We start from the raw sequence: 24124 nt of genomic DNA, 5'->3' as shown, positions 1-24124 counted from the left end.
GCCGACGACAGCTGCGGGTACCGACAGAGGTCGACAACGGGCAGAAGAGGCGCCGCGCGGCAGTCAGAAAACTTGTGTGAGACGTGGATTCTGCGTGTCAGGTGGCTGCAGTCCAGGCCTGTCTCGAGCAGTCTATATGTACAGCCAAAAATATAGCCCGAGAAAGCTATATTTGGCTAGTTTCATATTAATTCGGTATGTTTTAGATATCTCAATGAAATCATGCTAGTAAAATCAATAAAATCTTAGCAAAATCTTATCATATCTATGTGATCTTAATATTTTTCTACCATTTTATTTAAGTATCTAAACAATACCGCATTAATACAAAACTAGTCAAAATATAGCCAGAAAGCTAGCACGAATCACGAAGACGGTGGATGCGACACCGGTAAGTACGGGTGGCGTTAGAAATGCATTTCTCGATGGCGATGTGAACTTGTTTTTTTTTATCACAGCGCTAGTACCTACTAGCGTCGTGCCCATTATTCACGCAGTTTGCTAGCATATTTGACTAGTTTCATGTTAATGGGGTATATTATAGACAAGGATTTGGCTCCCGACAGGAAAAAAATCCCGGGGGTGCTCGGGATTCCCGGTTACCGCGGTAACCGGGAAATCCCGCCCGGTTACCGGACGAATTCAAAATCTAAAATTTAAATTCAAAGAGAATATTCGCTAAAATTATATAGAATATTCGCTAAAATTTAAAATTTTCGCAAAAAACAAAAAAAATCGGGATTTTTAACCCGGTTAGACCAATTCCCGGGGGTGGTCGGGATATCCGGTTCCCGGCCGGGAACCAGATTTCCCGGGCGGTAACCAAATCCCTGATTATAGATACTTAAATGAAATCATAGTAAAATCAGTGAAATCTTAGTAAAATATTGCCATACCGATATGATTTTAAGATTTTACTATGTTCTATTGAAGTATGTGAACTATACTGCATTAATCTTAGTTGAAATATAGCAAAGATAGCATGAATGAATTGCGCGGATGGTTGGTACGACGAAGATAAATACCCGCAGCCCCATGAAAAATGCATTTCTCATGGGAAATGGTGACGACAAGAATGCACCATGTCGACGAGGACTTCATGCTTGTGCGGATTATATCTGCATCGACCAGCGGGGAGGGTACATACGACACATTTAGCCTCGGTTACGGCTTCAATGCCTGAGCGCTTCCCTGATGGGCCGGGGCCAATTAGATCATGTACCCTCGCTCGGATGTGTTAGTTTTTTCATTTTTCATGTTAATTTTGAAATTTAAAATTATTGAAAATAAAAATTGCTTGAATTCAAAAATTATTTATTTTAAAAATGTTCAAATTTATAAATTTTCAAATTAAAATAGTTTTAATTTGGAATTGTTTGAATTGTTTCAAACCTGAACAAGTTAGAGCATTTTCCAAATCTAGCCTTTTTAGTTTTTTCATTTAAAATCTAACCGTTCTATAAAATTTGAATTTTTTTCAAATATGAATATTTTTATAACAAACTGAAAAAAAGAAAGGAAAACCAGTAAACCAAAATAACACAAAAGAAAAACCTGAGCTGCGAAGGTTCCCAAAACCAGATCCCATCTCCACCGGCGTGAGCTCTGGGCCCCTGCTCCTCTCTCCCAGGCGGCGGCGGCCAGATCCCATCTCCACCGGCGTGAGCTCTGGGCCCCTCTCCCTCCGCTTGCCATTCCGGCGGCAGTAGGGGGAGGGGACCTCGTTCCTCCTCCGTTTTGTAGTTAGGGCTTGTCTGCTATGGTGCGTCGTTGGGGTGGTGGGAGCGGCGCTCGGGCAAATAAATCTGCCTCAACTCCACTCCCACACGGCGGCGATCATCACGGTGGCGTCTCGGAGTTGGTGGCAACGTGTGCTTGTCGATCTTTCAGGTCGGCAGCTTGGTCTTCTCGTCGTTCTTCAGATCTGGCGAGATCTGTTTCTCGACGTGTCACTAGCGTTTGTCATTGTCCACGACGGCGCTGGGGGCCGGGGCGAGGTGGTTCTTCTGGAGCGAAGATATTGGTCCGGAGGTGGTGGATATGTCGTTCTTCTCCGACTTCATCGATGGAAGATGGCGTATGTTGGTCCAAGATAGCACGGAGACGTCCCCCGGTCGACGTGCCACAGCGACATGTGCCTCGCTGCTTACAGCAGGCCTATTCATCGACTCACAAAACCTCGTTGGCAATGGTGCTTTTTTGGATCTTGCAATGGTGGAGGCTCGACGTCTCTTCTTACGTTCGTCTCGGCGGCGTTGGAATTGGACAGCGGCCGCTAGCTACGGTGGTTGCAGGAAACCATAGGGATCATTTTATATTTTTCGATCTTTTAGGATTTTATCTGCAAATTCAGGATAATCATTTTATCCCGGTTTATCTTTTAGTTTTCACATGTGTTGCTTCATGTAACTTGATTTTCGATTAGTGAAATATGTGGTTGCTCTCAAAAAAAAAAAAATCGGAACCGAAAAGGAATGTGGGCTGACCCACTTCCCGATCTTGGCGCTGGGAGGATACGAGTCCCGCCAGGGGCTCCTTTAGGCTGCTCATAGTGGAGAGTAACTTAGACTAGTAACATATGTTATGTTACTAGTCTAAGTTACTACCTTCATAGTGGGTAGTAACTTAGATGTGGTGTCATGCAATGTATTATTAATTATGTTGTAGACTCATATTGCTTTGAGATGTGTGATGTTATGGTAACATAGCTAGTTACCACCTCACTCTCTTTCTTCATTTATTAGTATGCCATGCCATCAAAATGCCTTGATATGTGTGATGTTACTACCTATGTTACTCCCACTATGAGCAGTCTTACACCGCTCATTTTTTTCCTTCCTCGGTGCTTTCCTTTTATAAGAAAACTTCCCGATCATGTACGCCTGGTTGAATACACTGTTTTCTTGGGGTTTTCATCATGTTCGCCGGTTTTCCATCTGGTGTATGGGGTTAGCGAGAAATGTCCGAACCTTTTTCAAAATATGAACAATTTTGAAATCTAAACAGTTTTCAAAATCAAGACAATTTTGAAATCTACATTTTTAATCTAAACTTTTCAAAATCTATTTTTTCCAGTATGAACAATTGATAAAAATGAATATTGTTTAAAATTTAAACATATTGAAAAAACCAAACAAAAACGGGCAAAAACATCAAAACAAGAAATAAAAAAAGCAAAACCCGTCCAAAAACTAGGCCCGTGATGTTGGAAATGGGTCAGGCCCAAATCAGGCAGGGGTGCCCCGCAACGGGTGGGAGCGCCTAATTCCTGCTTTAAGCGGGAGCGAAGGTCCCTCCCGCGGAATCCTTGTTTCCATGGGCCGCACCGACGCATCCCAGTTAAACATACGTTTTCGTTTTCTGGTCTTGTTTTTTCTTTAGATTTTTTCATAATAATTTTTTTTAATATTTAGTTCGAACATTTTAAAATTTGAACATTTTTTAAGTTTGAACATTTCTTTTTATATTAGAACTATTTTAAAAATTTGAATATTCTAAAATTTGAACATTTTTTAAGTTCGAACATTTAAAATTTTGAACATTTTTAATTTAAGCATTTTTAAATTTTGTAAAATGTAAAAATCAGGAAAACATAAAATAAAAATTGGTGAAACCGGGAAAAACCAAAGAAACCCACTGAATCAGGGAAACCGGGTTGGAAGTTTCGAAAAACTTCTCGAAATTGGCAGAACCAAGAAAAACCATCTAAAAAACCACCTATTGTTGTCGCTAAATTGGCTGGCCCAAACTGCCGATCGCTACAGGCGGGAGCGATTCGCTCACGCAATGAGCGATGAATAGGTTTGGCCGCAACGGGTGGCATGTTGAGTTTCCATGCTAAGAGTGCGAATATTCCGCAACTAGGTGCTGGTGCACCCCATTTTCTTTGTGACAATTCCAAGTTTTTGAAAAATGCAAACTAAAATTGTAGACCTTGGTTATGCTATATGTTGACAACCTGGAAATTTTTGTTTCAAAATATGATCATATGTGATATGTGCAAAAAAAGAAAAGACATAGGTAATTTACACATCATTTGTCCTTTTTGTGTAGATCATATATGGTCATATTTTCGGATGAAACTTCATAGATACGTAAGATACAACACAATGTAGGTTCATAATTTTAGTTTGTATTTTTTTTAAAACTTAAACTATCACAAAAAAAAGATTTCACCCTCAACTAGTTGTGAATTGGAGTTTCCATGCTACAGGTGTCAAGTAAGGATCGGCCGGCCGGCGTCATTTCCTCTTCCTCCGTTGGTTGGTTGGGGAGAATGGACGATGGATTAAGCTTTGTTTGCGGCCACAAACTAACGGGACATGGGCTGGGCCTCGAAGGGCACATACAACAAGTAACGCATAACGGGTGGCAAACGTTTGCCACCACAGGCTCAGCCCAACAGCCCAGTAATCGACGCCTACTCCAGAACCTTCGCTGCCTGGTCAGTCTTACACTTTAATCCCTTAACCATTTCGCCATCTCACTGTCGTCCCTAAACGAAGGCGCCCCAAATAGATTTCGGAATCTCCATTTCGTTTCCGTCAGCCGCCAAGAAGAATATTTCCCTCACACTCACACACCAGACTACGAGGCAGATGCGCGGGGGCTGAGGAATCAATCAATCCGGTCCACTCCCGCTCCTGCTGCGCTGCTCTGGTTCTCGACGACTGGAAGGTAAAATGGCATTTCTCGGCTCCTTTCTGGTTGATTCATGGTACCCTCCTTCTTCTCCGCAATGGTTGCGGCGGATGGGCGTAGATTTGGGCGGCGGAGCTTGACCAAGGTTGGAGTTTAGGGACTAATGGCGGGCTAGTTTCTTGATGCGTTTCTTCGAAAGTGTAGGTCGGATTTGGTGCAGAACTCCAGTCTGCAAATGTTTTGAGATTTTTTCTTCTGCCGATATGGTGGTGGGATTTGACTGACTACCATGTGGAATAGTTGGATGTTCTTAGTTGATTCAATGATAATGCGCTGTATGACCTGAGAGTAGATTTAGATTTATTCTTGTTATGCTAGACTTCTAGTGTTGGGCTACTGTCCTTCTTGACTTCTTGAGACATAGTATTGAAGTTGTATGCATGTGAAAACTCTTTGTTCTTTTGGAAGATCGTAAAATATTTCTACTGTCGAGCTTGATGCATATAATGGTTGTCTTGCCTTGTATGATCTTTTCTTAGATAAGGGCTGATGCCTCTATCCTTCTTTTCCTGTTCTAAGTTGAGCAATGTATTCTGGTTCGAATGCAGGTTTCCGACATGGGGAATCGTTCTCGTCCGAGTGTGGCAAAGGAAGCCATGGAACCGATTGACGAAGAAGCAGAGAGTCCTAGCAGGGAAGCACAACCGAGCAGATATCGTCAGTTGAAGTGTTCCGAAGCAAAATCGGGGGAAATGTACCTCGACCGGATACCAAACTTCCATTGCAAAAGCCTGCCTTCAAGACGCCTTGAGGCAAACTCAGAAGATAGCTTCATGCATAGTCGTGGTTCTATGTACCAGAGCTCCAGTGATGTTAGCAGACTCAGGAAACTCCAAGACGGGAGGAAGAAATTAGATTCTGCGTACGGAAGAGATACAGTTATGTCATTTGGGACTTCAGATTCATCCACCCAGCCAAGCACAAGTGGAGCTTGCTTGGTTCCTGAACGAAGCCGTTCATACAAGTCGAGGTCTTCTATTAACAGAAGTTGTGAATCTATTCAAGATGCCAGGGAGTTTCTGGACATTTCTTCGCGCGAGGTTCCTTATCAGAACTCGAGGGCTGGAAGGCCACGAAAGGACTGCAATTTGTTGACAGCTGATGTAAAAGATGATTTCCTACAATTACCTGTTGAGGAAGACACCGCTAAATTTTCCTGCGGAAATACGGCTCCTCATTTGCTAGAAGGCAGTTGTAGTGAAGGTACAAGATCAAGCTGCCAATATCCTCTTGGTGTTCATTCTGATGCAATCAATCATGGCAAAGGTGATTTGGTGAGTAATCTGCCCAAGTCATTGTCAGCTAAGGCGTGTGTTTCTGATGATGCCTGTCCATCAGATAGTGGTGATGGTGTTGACGGCAAGAAAAAAGCTCGATCTAATCCATTCAGAAAAATTATGGATCCTTTCATGAAGTCCAAGTCTATGAGGAATCCCTCCCGCATGGAGATGGTAGATGAGAAATGTGGCAATCCACCAGTTAGAGGAAAAGATAGCGCACTGCGCAAACCTTTGTTGAGTGGTAACGCCAGAACTGAACACAGCTCCGCACCTACATGCCAGACAAGTGGGGAAGCCCGTCCTATGACCGTTACTTCATCACCAACTCACCTTCATGCTGTTCTTAAACTGGATCCTGATGAGGGTGCTTTTGGTTTCGAGTTTTCTACCAAGGGTCTGGAAGAATCCATTTATGCTAATACATGGAAATCCGGAAATGAACTGAACTGGATTTACACTTTCCATAGCGCTGGCAAACGATCTAGTGCCGTGGGAAGGACCTCCAAGGATAGGCGTGGGTGTCCTCCTCCAATTGTTGGTCAGATGCATGTGTCTTCCTATCTCTACTCTGAAGTTGAAGAAGATGGTATTTTGAATAACTCAGCCACTAGCGAGTTTGTTTTGTATGACATTGCTCATGCCCGACGGAGCTCTGCTGTCGATATAACTCAACGTAAAGATGCCACCCAACCACCATTCTGCAATGTTGTCCGTAATTCAATCTCTAGAGAGTCTCTAGAGAGAAATAATATGCTGGAGCGGAGAAGTACTGCAAGAAGTAACTCAGACGCATTGGCATCTTGTCTTTGGTCCCAAGAAGATCTGCATCCTCATTTGGAGGTTGCAGCTGTTGTAATCCAAGTGCCGTTCCACAAAACAGGGTCCAAAGAAGTGAAAGCTGGCTCAGCACCTGGTACGGTCAAAGTGGTTACAACAGGCGGGGCACACGGGTTACCAAGAGATGATGACACCAGCCCATCACCGTTACTTAACCGTCTGAAGAGCGGTGGACAGTGCGACTGTGGTGGATGGGACATGTCTTGCCCAATCGTTGTCCTTGACAATGCATATGATAGTTATTGGGTTGATTCTGTGATGAATGAAAGCAAGCATCCTATGGAGCTATTTGTTAAGGTAAAGCGAATAGTTCCTATGTCCAGACACCACTTGTGTTTGCTTATTACCACATGTTTGCATTTACCCTCAGATAGTAGCAACTAAAGTTGGTCTTGTTTCGGTTTCTCCAACTTGATTAGAACATCAAAAGAAATATCCTTCTATGATAGTTGAAATGCATTATTGTTTGGTCCCAGTTAGAAGCAATATATAGTTATATACCCATTTTACTTATACATGTTTTATTTTACAATTACACTGGTAAAACCATATTTAACTGAATGCAGTATTTCATTGTGTACCTCAACTGTTGAAGCAGGGTAACCAAGAAGTTCTCCCTGCTCTTTCAATGAAAGTAGATGCGAAAGGGGATCTCTCCGTGGATTTTCATGCACGATTATCAGCACTGCAGGCATTTTCAGTCTGCATTTCATTGCTTCACTGCTCTGAAGCTTCTTCAGCCATTGGTATAGAGAAATTCAAGCACAGGCTCTATTGTAGCTCATTGAAGATACTCTTGAAAGAAGAAGTGAAGCAGTTAATTGAAACAGTAACAGGGAAAGAGAAGAAAAAAGTGAAGAGGAGGAAAGGAAAAACTCCATCTATTGTCAACGGCCCTCCCTTCTCACCCATGGGAAGAGTATAGCAAAAAAAAAAATGCCATCATGGTCAACTTTTGTGGTTGATCATGCTTTTTGCAAGATAAAAGGGAGAGATATAATGTTCATAAGGATGGAAGCATCTTAGAATCAGGTAGTTGTCCATAAAGATGTCAACATCCTGTAGATTTATAGCAGTTAGGATTAGGAAGGGCATTACTGTTGTTGCAGTTCTGAAGAGAGAAGCTTTTTGGGACAAACATTCGTCCAAGATCCAAGAAGATAAATAACCCCGATCATGGCCACTGCTTCTGCATACAGTATCACCTTCTTTTTGGGCTGCAACTACTCCATCTTATCTTTCATTCAGCCTGAAGGTCATACAAACATACATCTGTACAATATAACCAATGTTTGTTTCTCCTGTTTGTTCATGAGTAATGAAATGCTCTTCTCCAGCAATTTTTAACTGGAGTCTGGAAGCAAGCGTCAGAACTGGTTACCATATTTTTGCATTGGTTAGTGTGTTCGGTGCATAGAATTACATTTGCTGCTTGTAGTAAGTAGGCATTGGCTAGTGTTTTTACTATGTTCATGTAGGAGCTTGTAGTTGACACAATGCAAAAGTTTTGGCCGGTTCACATGTGTTCATTTACTTTTGCTGTCTTGCAGCATCTAGAGGTTGACTGAAGCTTATTTTAGTCAGATCTTGGGTGCTAGCCTGCGAGCTTAGGGGCATGCAAACAATCTGGACCCTGCGTAAGAATGCTCTAAGCTGTCAACATTTCTAATATAAAAAGGTCTCAAGGTTTTCGTGTAAGCACATCAGTCGACTGAGCTGGCGAATTTGTGGCATTCGCGAGGTTAGATCTGCAAAATGTGGCTGCATCTGCTCACCTCCGTCTGCTGCGTCCAGGACTCCAGGCAAAGATGGGCATCAACTGGCAGGAACAGGGTTTTTGGACCATCTCAAGTCTTCGACCCATATCCCTAGGCCATTTTCTTTATGTGGATTCGGTGAGAGCATCTGCCCTGCTTCTTGCTACAGCCACATTTACTATCTACTACCATCCACTTTGTTTTCATCTCAAGTGGAGCTATAATTATTTTATTTTAAATAAAAAAGGGTTAAAATATTTAAATGGAGACAAAAGATTTGAATCTATCCATTAAATAAGGGCGAGAAGCCGGATAGAGAGGAAAAAAGATAAATAAGTTCAAACAAGGATTACTCAAATGTTTGGCACCCGTGGTGGTCTAGAACTTCATCTCACTCTTGATAGAAGCAACAAGGATCGGTGGAGCCGTGGAGGGGCGGCCTTGTTGGGGAACACCCTTGCATGCTCATTTCAAATCCTTCAATTTACAAGCACCGTGAGTGCATTCCGGGTGGTGTTGCTAGACATGGAGATCCACCACTCTGATGAATAGCACATCCGTTCAACTTGAAGTGTGAATGAAGTGGATCCCCAACATCTCTTTGATCATTGCCCAAACCCATTTTGAGTAGCGGCATTGGAAGAAAAGGTGCGCCGACTCTTGCGATTTCCTACAAAGAGGGCAAACCCAACAATTAGGCCAAACTCGCTTCTCAAGTCGGTTTGCCACCCATCTATTTTTAATTGCCAACCAAGTAAATAACCTGATTTTGAAAGGAAACCAAGACTCCCAAACCGTCTTATTCATGCAAGTAAGAGTAGCATCAAAAAAATCGAACTTTGTATGCCGATTTTGAGGAGTATTTCCCTTGAGGTTCCACACAATAGAGTACTCCTCATCCTGCCGGAGTTGCTTCTAATCTCCACCCATAGGTTAATGAATTCAATGATGCAACCAAAACAGCATCCTCCATTTCTCCTCCAGGTTTTCTGTAGACATTTTTGAATGAGGGACTCCGGGTCATCTTCACATATTCTAGTCAGAGCCGGCATCAGCAACCTCACGTCAACACTATCCTTGAAAGTTCTCCTTTAGCCTAGATAAATAATAAATAATGATAACGAAGGTAAAACTCGCAGTCACACTGCAAATCTAGCCACACTACAATGGTGTTCTAGGCGACTGAATTCGATGCAGAGGAATGGTCTCACACGAGGAGATGCTCTCTCCCCCTACTTTTTCCTTTTTTTGCGAGAAAAGTAGGAACTTTATTGATCAGGTGGGGTTACAAGGCGATCATGATCAAGCAACTGAAGAACAGCTTCAGGTCCCGACCCTAACCAGATAGCATTACGGCGTTCTGCCCTTGCAGAGTTTGTTAGGACATGACTAACCCTAACCTGTGATCGTTCCACTTTAACAAACTTACAAACTCGATCTTGATTAACTAGAGCTCTAAGCTCATCTACCCAAAACAAAAGAGAAGACCTATCTTGTTTAGAAGAATTTACGGCGGCTACCACCTGAGAACAGTCCGTTTCCACAATGATAGGTAGATGTGAGTGAAACAGAGCCAGGGATAACCCTTCAACACCAGCTCTCAATTCAGCCTCCAATGGGCCAGAGCACCCATCCAAGAATTGGCAAGCTGTGAAGATAGGGAAGCCCGTGTCGTTCCGTAGAACCATACCGATACCCGCCGAATTGTATGAAGCATTGAACGAACCATCGATGGACAGTTTAATCCAACTAGATGGAGGGGCTGCCCATGGTTTATCCGGCCCCTTCTTCACCGAGACGGGAGAGGGCAGGGGCATAGAGTCCACCATGGGCATCTTGCCTTTCAGAATCACATCCGTGGGAACTTCCTTTGCATTGTGGATTAATTTCAAGTAACTGCACAAGAATATTTTCGAGCCTTCTACTGACGGCAAAGGTTTCTCATGGGTGACTTCATTCCGGGCATACCAAATACGCCAAGCAACAAGCAAGGTGGTATCCACTAGGTGACTAGGCAGGTCGCTAAGAACTGACTGAAACCAGTGTCTACTAGGCTTCTGAAAGTCCGAGCATGAGGGCAAACTCCAGACCAGCCGCATCTCCTCCCACAAACGTTTTGCGTGATTACATCCAGCAAGAGCATGAGCAACACCCTCAGTTTCAGAGCCACATATATTGCAAATGCCAGTAACTCTCATATTGCGTGTAAGCTTATTTTCTTCCGTAGCCAAGCTATTAGTCGCCGCCTTCCACGCAAACACCTTCACCTTGGGAGGGACTGAAGAACCCCAAATCTTTGCCCAGCAAGGATTATTACCTTCCGCGTCGGCGCTTGACTCTGCCAGGGCACATTGCTCGGGTAATTCAGCCAAGCCAAGTCTATAAGCACTCCTAACAGAGAACACGCCCGAAGGCTCAGGTTGCCATGCAAGCACATCCGCCTCCCTGCGGCGACTTGGTTTTATTTTCAGAATAGCTTCGGCATCAATAGGGGAGAAAAGAGACCAGATTAAGTTCTCCTTCCAATTACCCAGATCATCCATAAGAGCTGAAACTCGTCTATAACGTCGATTACCTCTTGGTGTAAGGGTTCTGAAATATGTAGACCGAGGGAGCCAGCAATCCCGCCAGATACGAATGCTACGCCCATTGCCGACACGCCAAATGAGGCCCTTTTTCAGCAGATCCAAACCGTGCGAAACTGCAGTCCATGTCGAAGACGGATTACCCGTAAACACAGTATCAATAAGCTCGCCATTAGGATAGTAACGAGCTTTTAGAACCCGGGCACATAAACTATCAGGGAAGGCCAGAAGGTGCCAGGCTTCGCGACCTAGGAGAGCTTGATTAAAGACTCGCATGTCGCGGAAGCCCAGACCACCATGGGATTTAGGTCTCTTCATCTTGGCCCAACTTAACCAATGTGCTTTTCTCTTCCCGTCCTTCACTCCCCACCAATAATCTCTGATTAACTTTGTGAGGTCATCACACAGTGAGAGTGGTAGCTTAAACACACTCATAATGTATGTTGGAATGGCCTGCACCACCGCCTTGATTAGGATTTCCTTCGCACTTTGCGCCAATAGACCATCATTCCACTCCATGAATCTCTTCATAAGCCTTGCTTGTAGATTATCAAATTTCCCCCGGTGCATACGTCCCTCCGGGGTTGGGAGACCAAGATACTTTGGTTCAAAATTCTCTTGTTCAACTTGCAGGATTGTTCGGATTGATGCTTGCACACCCTGCGGACACAAGGCACTAAATAGAATAGAGCATTTAGCTGGATTTAACAGTTGACCTGTGCAAGCAGCATACGCATCCAAAGTGTCTCTCACACAAATAGCTTGTTCCTCAGTAGCACGAAAGAATAGAAGCGTGTCATCAGCAAATAATAAGTGTGATATACCAGGGGCCCTTCGACACACCTTGATCGGAGTAATTCTACCATTGTCAACTTCATTCTTCAATAGGGATGATAAACCATCTGCCACAAACAAGAAGAGGAAAGGGGAAAGGGGGTCCCCTTGCCGGAGGCCACGAGAAGGAGAAAATGCATCCAACAAAGTTCCGTTGAATTTAACTGAGTATTTCACCGTGGTGACACATGCCATAATCCATTGCACCCATCGGTGAGAGAACCCATCTTCAGCACTGTACTCTCCAAAAAGTGCCAGTCAACTCGATCATAAGCTTTTGATAAATCCAATTTGTAAGAACAAAAGGAGGAGTTTGTAGTTGTACCATGTTCCATGTAGTGCATGCACTCAAATGCCAAAAGTGCATTGTCAGTAATCAACCGACCTGGTATAAAAGCGCTCTGGTTTTCAGAGATGATATCACCCAGTATAGGCCGCAGCCTATTTACCAAGCATTTAGACACCACTTTATATAAGACATTGCACAACCCAATTGGTCTGTAATCCTTGAGCTCCATCGGATTGTCAATTTTAGGGATCAGAACTATGGATGTATCATTCACTCCTTCGGGCATAAGACCAGTAGAGAAAAAGTGGCGCACCGCCACTAGCACCTCATCACGTAACAACTCCCAATTCCGCTGATAAAAACGAGCATGAAACCCATCAGGTCCCGGCGCCTTGATTGGTCCAATTTGGAATAGGGCTGTTGAGACCTCCTCATCAGAGAATTCCTTGCACAGGTCGGTATTCATATCCTCTGTAACTTGTACAGGGGTTAGATTATTAATCCTTTCACAATTTAGAGTAGGATCTCGTGTATACAGGGATTTAAAATAGGACACCGCCATCCGCTGCATATCAGTCGGCACCGTTTGAACTATTCCATTCTCATCCTTCAACTTAGCAATTTTATTTTTCCTAGCTCTCCAGACCGCACGATGGTGAAAGAACTTGGTGTTGCGGTCACCCTCCTTCAACCATTCAATTCTTGAGCGTTGAAGCCAAAGCATTTCCTCTCTGTAAAGTACTTCATTCATCAATTCAGTGGTTGCCCGAATTTCCTCCCTCGGACCATTGTTATTTTGTAATTGTTCCAATTTCTCCTGCAACCGGGCCAGTTCTTTCGAAGTATTCCCGAACTTGGCTCGACCCCAAGAATGCAGTTTCTTCATTAGGGAACAAAGTCCCCTGTTTACATCTCCCAAATCCTCTTTATGGCCTATGCCTCTCCATTCTCTGTCTAGGACTTCCTTGAACGCCGGATCTCTTTCCCAAAAAATCTCATACTGCAGTGCTCGTTTAGTAGGGTATTCTCTATTTTCTCGCTGTAGGGAAAGGAGCACAGGACAGTGATCTGAACACGGCGAGACTAAGTGGACCACCGAAGCAGCTGAGAAGATATCCCGCCAACTATCATCAGCAACCACACGGTCTAGACGAACTCGCACATTAGCAGCACCTGCCCGTTTGTTGTCGTATGTAAACGGCAAGCCAGAAAAACCCAGATCCTTTAACTCACAGATTTGTAAACAGTCACGAAAGGCGGCCATCTGTGACTCTGAACGCAACGTCGAAGAGAAGTGTTCATACTGCCACAATGCTTCATTGAAGTCACCTAAGACAACCCACGGCAGGGTACAATTTCTTTTCAGAAATTCAAGCTGAGACCACATACGATGACGATGCTCCACTCTTGGCTCCCCATATACAAAGGTAGCATGAATAAGGGGTTCATTAGGTGCTGTACGTATATGAACATCAATGTATCTTTCGGTGATCTCTTGAATGTCTACCACATAACTCTCATGCCAGAAAAGAGCAAGTCCACCGCTCATACCATTACTGTCAATGCCATCAAAACCTCTCAGCCCAAGACGACTTCGCAACCGTCGTAGACGATCCTTCTTCTGTCTGGTTTCGCATAAGAAAACCAGCTGGAAACGGTGTATCCTTTGTAGAACGCAAAGCTCGCGAACTGTTGGGGAGTTTCCTATACCCCGACAGTTCAAGCTACCCCAATTCATTGAGTGAACAGCCCGGACAGCAGCGGACCAGAAACCAGACGAACAGACAATCTGCACTTCAATCGGGCGAGAAAATTCCAACCGAAACACAATCTCAACCCAGAAGTAAGAGTACCCTGTTGTACCACAATCAGCCGAGAAACTTCCACCAAAACCGAGAACCAAACCGCAGAACTCACTCTGGATAGAATCCAGGGGAGGAAGAAGACCCTAAAACGGGTAAAAGTATCAACGATGCCTAGCCAAGCATCGGAAGAAGCGGCCGCCGGCAGCGGCAGCGGTAAAACCTAAATCGCCATCATAATCGCCTGACGCGAGAGAAAAACGGTTCGCCTGGGCTCTAAGGTTTAGCATTCATAATGAGACATACAGTTATACGTTGCAACGTTCTTGAGAGGCTAATTCGACATGCCCTCTCAAATGGTGACTTGTCCCGTCCTTTATCTTTTTTGAAAGTGTGTCCCATCCTATTGGTAGTGATCTCACCTACCTAGTGTGTTGTTTCATGGCAGGAGCTCCTACTAAACACTCGACCGGGAGCGATTGCGCTGTGAGCCTGTGACTACAGCGTTTTCTTCCTGGGTCACTCCCAATGCGGCCAAAGAGCATTTCAAATTTTCCTTTTGCCTTTTTTAATACGAACATTTATGTTAATAAATTTTCAAAAAAAACATGTATCTAATTTGAATTTTTAATATTCATATTTATATTAACTATTTTTTAAAGAATATTTATTTTATTTGAATGGTTGTTGTACGAACGATTGTTTTAAAGAACATTAAATCTTATTTTGACAAGAAAAAATAATAAAGCAAAGCAGAAAGTAGAAAAATAAAAACACATACTAAAACTAAAAAATAAGAAAATATACAAAGAGATAAAAAAAGCAAAAGGAAAAACCCAAGGAAATCAGCAAAACCGTAGAAACAAGCATAAACTAGCAAGAACCAGGAAAATATAAAGAAAACATTCATACCAGGCGCTAGTAGGCCGGCCCAAACGGTTAGCACCGACGTGAGGGTAGTGCAATCCCTTCCGCGTGGGCAGGCGATCCTATTCCCCGCTCGCTGCGAGGGCGAGTGTGTTGCCGCTCTCTCATGGGCTGCTCCAAATACGACAAAACAAAATGATACATTTTTATTCTTATTTTATCATTTCAATAAATCCATAATAACTATCTAGTTTTTGTTCAATTACAAAAGTGTTTTTAATGATTATAAATGTTTTAATCCTATGACAATTTTTAGAACTTTCGTGAATATTATTTCTGGCAAACGACGAAACAAAATGATACATTTTTATTCTTATTTTATCATTTCAATAAATCCATAATAACTATCTAGTTTTTGTTTAATTACAAAAGTGTTTTTAATGATTATAAATGTTTTAATCCTATGACAATTTTTAGAACTTCCGTGAATATTATTTCTGGCCGGTGAATAGTCTTTTGAATCCTATGAAAATGTTGTATTCAACACGGTGTACATTATTTAAACCTAATGAAATTTTTAAAAGTCGATCATTATTATTTTTAATCCCATGATAATAACTTTTCAACACCATGATTTTTTTTACCCTAGGTGAACTTTTTTTAGTGGTCACAAAATATTTATTTTAAATAATAAATAAACAAAGAAATAAATAAAGAAAGAAAACTGAAAAAGGAAGGGTGGCAGAAAAGGGGGGAAAAGGAAACAGAAAAGAAAAATGAAGAAATAAAGAAAGGAACATGAAAGAAAAAAAACATACTCCTACCTTAAATGGGCGGTGGCCCACCTCCGATTTCGGGCTCAAGGCCGTAGGGAAAACCTATACACCGACCAGGTCGGTGGCTACCGGCCACCGCACACCCCTGGTCGGGTATGGGCCAGGCCCATTTATGTCTGTTTAGCTGGTAGTAGTTCGTTTTTCCTTTTCTTTTTCCTTTTCTGGTTTCTTTTTCTGTTTTTCTTTTTTCTGTTTTTGGTTTTGTTTATATTTTTTAAATTCGAAAATTTTAAATTTTATAAATTGTTCAAACTAAGAAAATGTTTAAATTTAAAAATGTTTAAATTTGAAAACCGTTCAAATCTGAAAATCGTTCAAATTTGAAAACGGTTCAAATTTGAAATCTGTTCAAAAAAATTCAAATGCGAAAATATAAATAAAATGTTTAAATTCAAAAATGTTCAAATTTGAAAACCGTTCAAATCTGAAAACCGTTCAAATTTGAAAAACGTTCAAATTTGAAATCTGTTCAAATTTGAAATCTGTTCAAAATATTTCAAATGCGAAAATATTGAAATTCGAAAAATGTTCAGACTCTGAATTTGTTCAAATTTTCAGAAAGTTTAGATTCAAATTTTGTTCATATTCAGCAAAACACAAATGAAATAGCAGAAGAAAAAAGAAAGAAAGGAGAGAAATGTTACTGGGTCGGCCCAGTGCCTCCCGCCTGAAGTCTGCGGACGATCCGCTTAATGGGCCGAGCCCATATACGCCCTGGAGGGTGTGCGGTGGGTTGCTGCCACCGACCAGCTCGGTAAATAGGAGCTCCCAAGGCCGTATTGAGATGGAAGTAGGAATTGCGCCTGGTCCCTGAAATATCTCTGTCTGGTAGCCCATAGACTTCTTTGGTTGCCCGCTCGCAACCGCCCACACATCGTGCGGCCCAGGAAACGAAAAGAGAGGACGCAAAATCCCATGGAACAAACAAACACGTGCAAGACGAGCTGACGTGCCGGAAATTGGATATCGCCAAGATAGCAAACGTGCGCGCATTCCGGATCCTGGAAGGATATTCGTCCCCAAGATTCCGATGCGCTTTTTTGATGGGCAACGCGCACATCAAGCCGGTGTCGGTCGTTCTCCATATATATCCTCTCCAAAAGGAAATTAAATACTCGAGTATTTGTGAAATGTCTGAGCGGTCGCTTTCCGTCTATTGTACTACTCGAGATCCAGATATGACAAGAAAACAATTTCTACACCATATCTTCGGTCATACCACCCCGTATACAAAATGAGATAAGAGCCAATTGAAACGAGTCTATTGCGTGTTTCTGTAGTGCAAAAAAAAGTCTACCGCGTGCACCCGCAGGTGGACGTAACGTGCGATTTCGTTCGATCCTAAAGCTGAAAAGGCGGCTCCTGAAGCTTCCGTCGCTTGTGGTTAGTTAGCTGGGCAAGGATAACATTTTTTTTTTGAAGTAATCAAGGATAACAATTTATTAGTGCAGCAGCAGGAAAAAGAGTGAAAATGGCTGGTGGCTGCAAAGATGGAGAAGGATAACCGCATGCTTTCTCCACTATTTTCTTGGTCTGGTTCTTTTCGGTCGAAACTCTCCCATAACACGGCTAAGCTTAGTTGCTCATACAACCATCTGCCAACAGGAACCTACAAAAACTGCGGAAATAGACGCGCACATACATTGACTTGAAACCTACAATGATGATTTAGATTTTTTTCAACTATAATTGACCATAATAAGTTTAATGAAAATGATTAAGATTTTGTTTTTTTACAAATGGGATATGGGATATAATAATATCAAGATGATGCCAACTATGCTTGACTTTTGCAAGACATGAAAGATGCACACATTCAATTTATTACAAAAGGAGAAAAGAAGAAACGCAACAGTGTTCCACGAATAGCAGCAGCCACGGTCATCCCTCAACAACACACACGGGCTTCGAGAATGGTGCTCCGGAACCAACTCTTTCGAAAAGGGAATGACACGAAACCTCTGCCGTGACAGATCAAACCACTTACCGCTAGATATCATGGGTTTTCACCCCCACAATATCAAGCAAGTTTGAGAGACACCAAGCAAGACCATCAACATGTAATACGTATTTCGAAAGCATCGTGATTGGTAGGTACAACCAATTAAGGTTAAATCTTTAATTTTCATTTCAAAGGTCAAGATCGAGTACTCAAGAAAACACCACAAAAACAAAGTCACATGTACTGCCGCTACCACTTGTTGGCCCAATTAATGAAGAGATGTTGACGTGCAAGAGGCCACACGGCCGTTTAGTCATGCTCACACAATGGGGTGGCCCATAGACACACGTCTTTGCAAAGTGCATGCAGATCACACGCAGTTTGCCGAGGGGAGAATTTTAATGGTACCGCCAAAACCCCCTCATTAGCGACGCCCGGGAGGCCTCGCACCTAAGTCGTGAGTGATAACCAGTGGTAAAGTCTCGTCATGGTAACCACCACGTCTTCATATCCAAGGCAAAGATGCCCCGTACTACCATGATCTGAAACCACCATGCACGGGCTTAGATGAGATCTATGATGTCGTGTCGAATCCGAATCCACGAGTCGGGAATCCGCGCCACCAAACTGTTGTCACGCATCACCCCTTTCAAGCCGTGCTGAGGGGACAACCTGATGTTTTTTTCTTACTTCACATGCCTTTGGTCCTCGGAGTAAATTTTATGAAACAAAAGATAATCCTTAGTAAATAAATACTAATATAAATTTGTATTATTGAGGATTCGAATCCAGCTGTTGAGATACATCCACTAAATCTAGGCTCACTTCTTCAGGGAAGTAATAAAGCCAGAGTTTTATTCCCACTGTCTCAATTTCCAAGGGGTTTTACTAAGTTTTAGGAGTGTGTACATAGGAGTTTGTACATGGGTTCTATGAATTCTCCCATCTGTATCACAAAACTGGACCAGGGCTTGAAATACCGAGAGCATGCGTCATACCTGACCATGTATTCCAAAAATTTGCTATAGACATTCTAAACACGTTCTCTCCCACTTGGCCACGCCATCTTCGAGTGCCGTCGAGCTAACTTGAAAACCAGTCTGTCGTCTTCCTCGAGACGACGTTATCATGCACACTACTGCAGCCCACTAGGCCACTATGTTTCATAAATTGGGCAAGCAGGTGATGTGGAGATATGGTTTCTAAATTATTGCTTACAGTGCTCGCTGGAAGGATAAGGAAATTAAAGGTATTATTGGTAATCAATCTACCGCCACTAGCACAAAGAAAACCGTATTATTGGGGAAGATCGGGTGCAGGTTTAGCTCACGAGTATCATGGGGACGTCTCGAGGTCGTGTCGGCGCCAGCCATAACCTGCCCATGATCCGTCGGCGTCAGAGCTGATTCAGCTCCAGCTCGGCCAGTCCCCAGGCTCGGATTAGAAAGCGATCCAGGCGTTTCGGAAACCGGACGGGGAGGGCACGGCTGACGTGACCGCCGGGCGCTTGTGCGCCGTCATTTGGGAGAGGAGGGTGGCGGGGCTGTCTGCTTCCTGTCGTTGGCGGGGCCACCGGCTAGAGCTAGACGACGATGTGGCGCTCATCCTGTCGGCCCGGCGATTCCAGCCGTCCAGGTCGCACTCCTCGCAGATGCTGGGTACGGACGGCATCGGGGCTCTCTGATTGGTGCATTGTGTTTTTTTTTTTTTTGCGAATAGATTGGTGCATTGTGTTGGATCGGTACCTTGGCTTGATTTATAATCTGGGACGGTCCTCGCCTTTGACGATTCACATATCCAGTCCCTTTATCCAGCGTACTATTAATTACATCCGTTCCATATAATTTTTTTTTTTTACATCCGTTCCGTAATATAGGGTTTTTTAGAAAGCGAACGGAGGTAATACTAAATAGACACAAAGGTCATGAAATACATGTGTTCCCTCCCTTTTTATTTGGTTCACGTTTTAGGCTTAGTTAAATTTAAACTTTGGCAAGTCTGATAAAGAATGTAGGAAAAAAGAAACGTTAACATCCATAATACCAAATGAACATAACATTAAATATATTTATAACGATTGTGATAGTATAGATTTTAAATGTTTTTACTTCGACTAAACTCATACATGAAGTAATTGTAAATGGAGGGAGTATTCACTTTTTCATCGTCATGCCACCAGCAACTTCATTAAATCTAAAATTTAGTTTGCTACACGTTTTGCTATATGTGGCACATTTGATGGCACAAACTAACATTTTACTTACCAAGTTTTGATGCTCGGTGAACTGGAGTTTATCTATTGCGCTTTTTCCGGCAAACCACCTTTTATATTAGAGATTTCTGTAGAGTGAACCTACCCGCAACTGTGGCGTGGCGGAACAACAAGTGTTAGATTTCAACCATTTACAAAAATTGCTAGAGAGATAAGGAGTACACCCTTCGGCAAAATAAATAAGGCTTTTAAAAAAAGTCAAAGCCAATTAAATTTTGACCAACTTCTTCAAAAAACTAATAAACAACTACAATATTATATAGTTATCATATGGAAATATATTTTACGATGTGTCTACTTACATTAATTTGGGATTGCGAAAGTTATCAGTTTATTGTATAAACATGGTTGACGATAGAGTGCGCTACGCTGCATTTAGAGATCTAGGCCGCTGGCTTGGCGATTGCACGGTTCCAACAACTTAGATAGGTTCTTATCTAAATCAGATTAGAACCAACTGTCATATTATTGTGTAGTAGGGGTACACAATAACTAGATGATTCCCCGCGCGTTGCTGCGGGAATTGCTTGAAATATATTTGGATGATATTTTTTATAAATTAGTTGGGAAAATCGGATATAAATGTAGAAGGAACTGGATGTGTCGATATGAGAACTGAAGAACAAAATAATATTTATTCTGTCAAACAATCAGATCATGACGATTTTCTTATTGAATATAAATAGCATGGTACATGACAAAGTTTATTTGGAGATGTTCGGGTAGGTGCCTTCTTCTTCGATGATAATTTGGACATGCGGGGTTCCTTTAATCATGTATTGATGTATTTGGCAGCCTTGAATCTGTGATCCTCGGGAAGCTTTGTTGTTCCTTTGAAAGTAAGGACATGCGGGGTTCCTTTAATCATGTATTGAGTTATGTATTTGGCAGCCTTGAATATGTGATCCTCGGGAAGCTTTGTTGTTCCTTTGAAAGTAATACATGTCAGTGGTTTTGTAGTAGTCTTTATGTCTGCAATAGCTTCCATGTACTTTTTGTGAATCTCTCTAGGTGAATGAACAAAATAGGGGGGAAGGTTTTTTTTTGTTGCATCAGCTTGAATCCTGCATAAAATGTTTTTGTAGAGTTAAATAAGGAAAGTGTGCAAAGATTGAAAAAGTAATAAATCTGTTGAAGTGGACATACATGTTGCCTTCTTGCGGATTGTCCATGTATGGCCTAGCCAAAATTCTGTGCACAAAAAGATGATGAATTTGTAGAGATTAGTATGTTTGGGGTTGTGTTATATAGGTGTTTGCCACTCTTGAAAATTGTCTAACCGGAAGAAAGTATTTAGTAATAATTAATTGTGTTGTGAATGTGTAGAAACTGACAGAAAGTAGTAACGTTGTATTTTTGTACATAGGCACAAACAACAGTAACATTTTGATTTATTATATTTTGAAGTACTTAATGAAGGCATTAACATGGTACGTGCGTGCATGATCACATGGAATATTTTTGTGACAACAATGCGAAGAATAAACATAGTCGAGCAGTGTAAAGATATTGATCAGCTCACCGTTGAAAAATGTGCAAGGCAAACCTCTGTTTCTGTTTGTAGCCATGTTATGTGTATACGCCTGCGACGACTATTAGCAGCAGCACACGGGGTAGGTAGAGGATCAGAATTACTTGGTATGGAGGAACGATGTGGTCAGCCACGTCGACGTGGAAGCCCTTGTGTATTATGTGAAGAACTTTCTGCGCTATCCATTTTTGTATAACGTAACAAATCAAGCGGTAGAAACCTGGGAATGGCCTATCATGAAGTGACACTATTTATATAAATCATAAGTTAGATGCGTCATGGTGAGGGGCTCTATATTCTTGGTGTTTTTCTTTTGTGCTAACCCATAGCGAGGAGACATGTATATGGACCAGCTTCAGTAATTGTAAAATTTTAAATGAATGGGTTTTGTTGACCATAGCACAAATAGAACTCCCTTTTTAACTTCAAAGTTAACCTGAGATTGAGGAGACATGTATATGCACCGGCTTCAGTAATGGTAAAAAATCTAAATGTATGGGTTTTGTTGAACCGAGCACAATTAGAACTCCCTTTTTTCATTTGAAAGCTAACCTGAAATTTCAGTCAGAAGTTTTGTGTACTGATCTTTAACTTTTTTTGAGATTTCAAGTAGCACGGTGGCAGTCTGGCAGATAGCTATGCAAGCACAAAAAATGAATCACAAGGCGCTGTTGACAAATAATGGAATAATAAAATGGAAAAGCATGGAGAAACTGAACTCCTTCGTACCATTTAGTGTCCAGGTTGAGAGCAAGTATTAGCAATTTCAGTATGAAAAGTGTCTTTACTGATAGTAGGAAAGGTGAACTGAAATTTCTTCACCATTCAATTGAACTTGATCGGTAGATTGTTGTGGAGTTTGTTTCAGTTTTTAAAAGAAATCTTAACCAATAGCAGGAAACATGAACTGAGATTTGTGTAAAGCAAAATTTAGAAACACATGGGAAAAGAATGTACCAGTAGTAGCGGTGAACCTTAGGACCTTCTTTCACCACACAGCAAGAGTCAGCAAATAAGAGTAAGGACTGAGGGATTAGGAAAATCACGCCATCAGCGTCCAAATCTCCAAAGCCAGGTGTGCCAGCCAAGTCTGCAGAACCAAAGGAAAGTGAAATTGTGAGGAAGTGAACAGAAGGAGATTATAGAAAAAGGGAAGAAGAAAGCAAGGAGTGGCTCACCACGGTGGGAGTTTCAGATATGTCGCAGATGCGAACAGATGATGGGGTGATGCAAGTAATATATAGGCTGAGACGTAGCAGTGAGGACTTTTCGTGTTCCTCCATCAGTTACCTAAGCAATTATTTCTTGAGAAAATTACGGGGGAGAGGAAGAGAGAGGATAACTCGCTCGTTGCTGCGAGAAGATGGAAATGTGCTATATAACCTGCATTGGATAGTCTTGGTTGGAGAAGATGAAGAGAAAAGAAGAAATCAATTGGTGCCTTTTGCTCTGTTCCATGCGTTGAAACCAAAGGAGATGGTGGGTAATTAATGGAGGATGTCAGGCTTGGAGTCGGAGGAGAGGAATAATCCGTGGAGAAGACCAAGGTGATTTCTCTCAAAGCGGACGAAGCTATTTCAAACATCTCTGCAATTAAAAGATTGATGGCTTGAGGAGAGCCAAGTAATAAGTGCCAATTCAATTCACGCATAACTTACGTGCGGAAAGCAATGGCCAATTACTAATCCATTATAATTATGGGAGCAAACGTGGCTGATGCCTAGTCTATTTTGAGGGGACGTTCTGTAGTGATAATCAAAAGAAAAAAGTGAAGAATGACATGGCAAACTGCTGACATGGCAGCCTATGATTGCTTTAAGATGTTTGGTGAGGTGGATATCTTGCATGTTAAGAGAATTCATCTTAGTGGGTTGCTCCTATTTAGGTATTATAGATATGGTCCTATTACACAATAATAGCATGTTATTATTGTGTACCATTGAACATACCCCTACTACACAATAATAGCATGTTATTATTGTGTACCATTGCAAATCTGGCCAACCGTCGCCAACCGTCCGTGGCGACGCGCCCTTGGCGACGCAAATCGCCAACCGTCCGTGATAAGGGGAGGCCCGATCTTCTCAGTAAGCAACGGCAGTGATGATGATCACGGGGTGACGGCAGCGGAGAAACACGACAATGAAGTAAATGATAACTTGTATGACGCAACGAGATCTCTCGATTGGTCCCTGTCGCCAATGCAACAGCTCTCAACCCTGCAAGATATTCGCAACTCCACACACTTGCGCACGTAGCCGCCGACCACGAAGCGGTAAGTTGCAACCGTCTAATTCCCGATGGAACAGCAGATCACACAAGACTTTTTCAGGATCTACACAATATCAAGCAATATGGTGTAGGGATTCAATAGTTTTGCTAGAGCAAACAACTAAGAACTAGGGTTTATCTTAAACGTGGTCTAAAACAGCTAGGGGGCGTCCTGGGCACTTATATAGGCGTCCGGGACGACTTCTGGTCGAAAAGATACAAGAATAACCGACCCGGAATAGATCCGGTCGAGACAGACTCGGACGAATCCGGTCTGGAATCCGGTCAACCGGGCCAGGGACCGGGTCGGCCGGTCTGGC

General features: G+C 42.4%; 1 protein-coding gene and 1 long non-coding RNA gene across 2 annotated transcripts; one reads left to right on the top strand and one right to left on the bottom strand.

Annotated features, from left to right (window-relative positions):
• Positions 1 to 5258: 5258 nt before the first annotated feature.
• LOC124708703 lies at positions 5259 to 7743 on the top strand. Its single transcript, XM_047240373.1, has 2 exons — positions 5259 to 7115; positions 7417 to 7743. The coding sequence occupies exons 1-2, from the start codon at positions 5259 to 5261 to the stop codon at positions 7741 to 7743; spliced, it is 2184 nt and encodes a 727-aa protein (XP_047096329.1).
• A 12982-nt stretch (positions 7744 to 20725) lies between these two features.
• Positions 20726 to 22747, bottom strand: LOC124706464. Its single transcript, XR_007004422.1, has 4 exons — positions 22712 to 22747; positions 22491 to 22623; positions 21149 to 21193; positions 20726 to 21066 (listed from the first exon to the last, which is right to left on the bottom strand). It is a non-coding gene; the product is annotated as an uncharacterized LOC124706464 (long non-coding RNA).
• Between the last annotated feature and the right edge of the window lie 1377 nt (positions 22748 to 24124).

Source organism: Lolium rigidum, chromosome 4, assembly GCF_022539505.1.
Source record: "Lolium rigidum isolate FL_2022 chromosome 4, APGP_CSIRO_Lrig_0.1, whole genome shotgun sequence".
Lineage (NCBI taxonomy): Eukaryota > Viridiplantae > Streptophyta > Magnoliopsida > Poales > Poaceae > Lolium > Lolium rigidum.
Note: the sequence above shows the minus strand (reverse complement) of the source record. Positions and strands in the feature narration are given on the sequence as shown.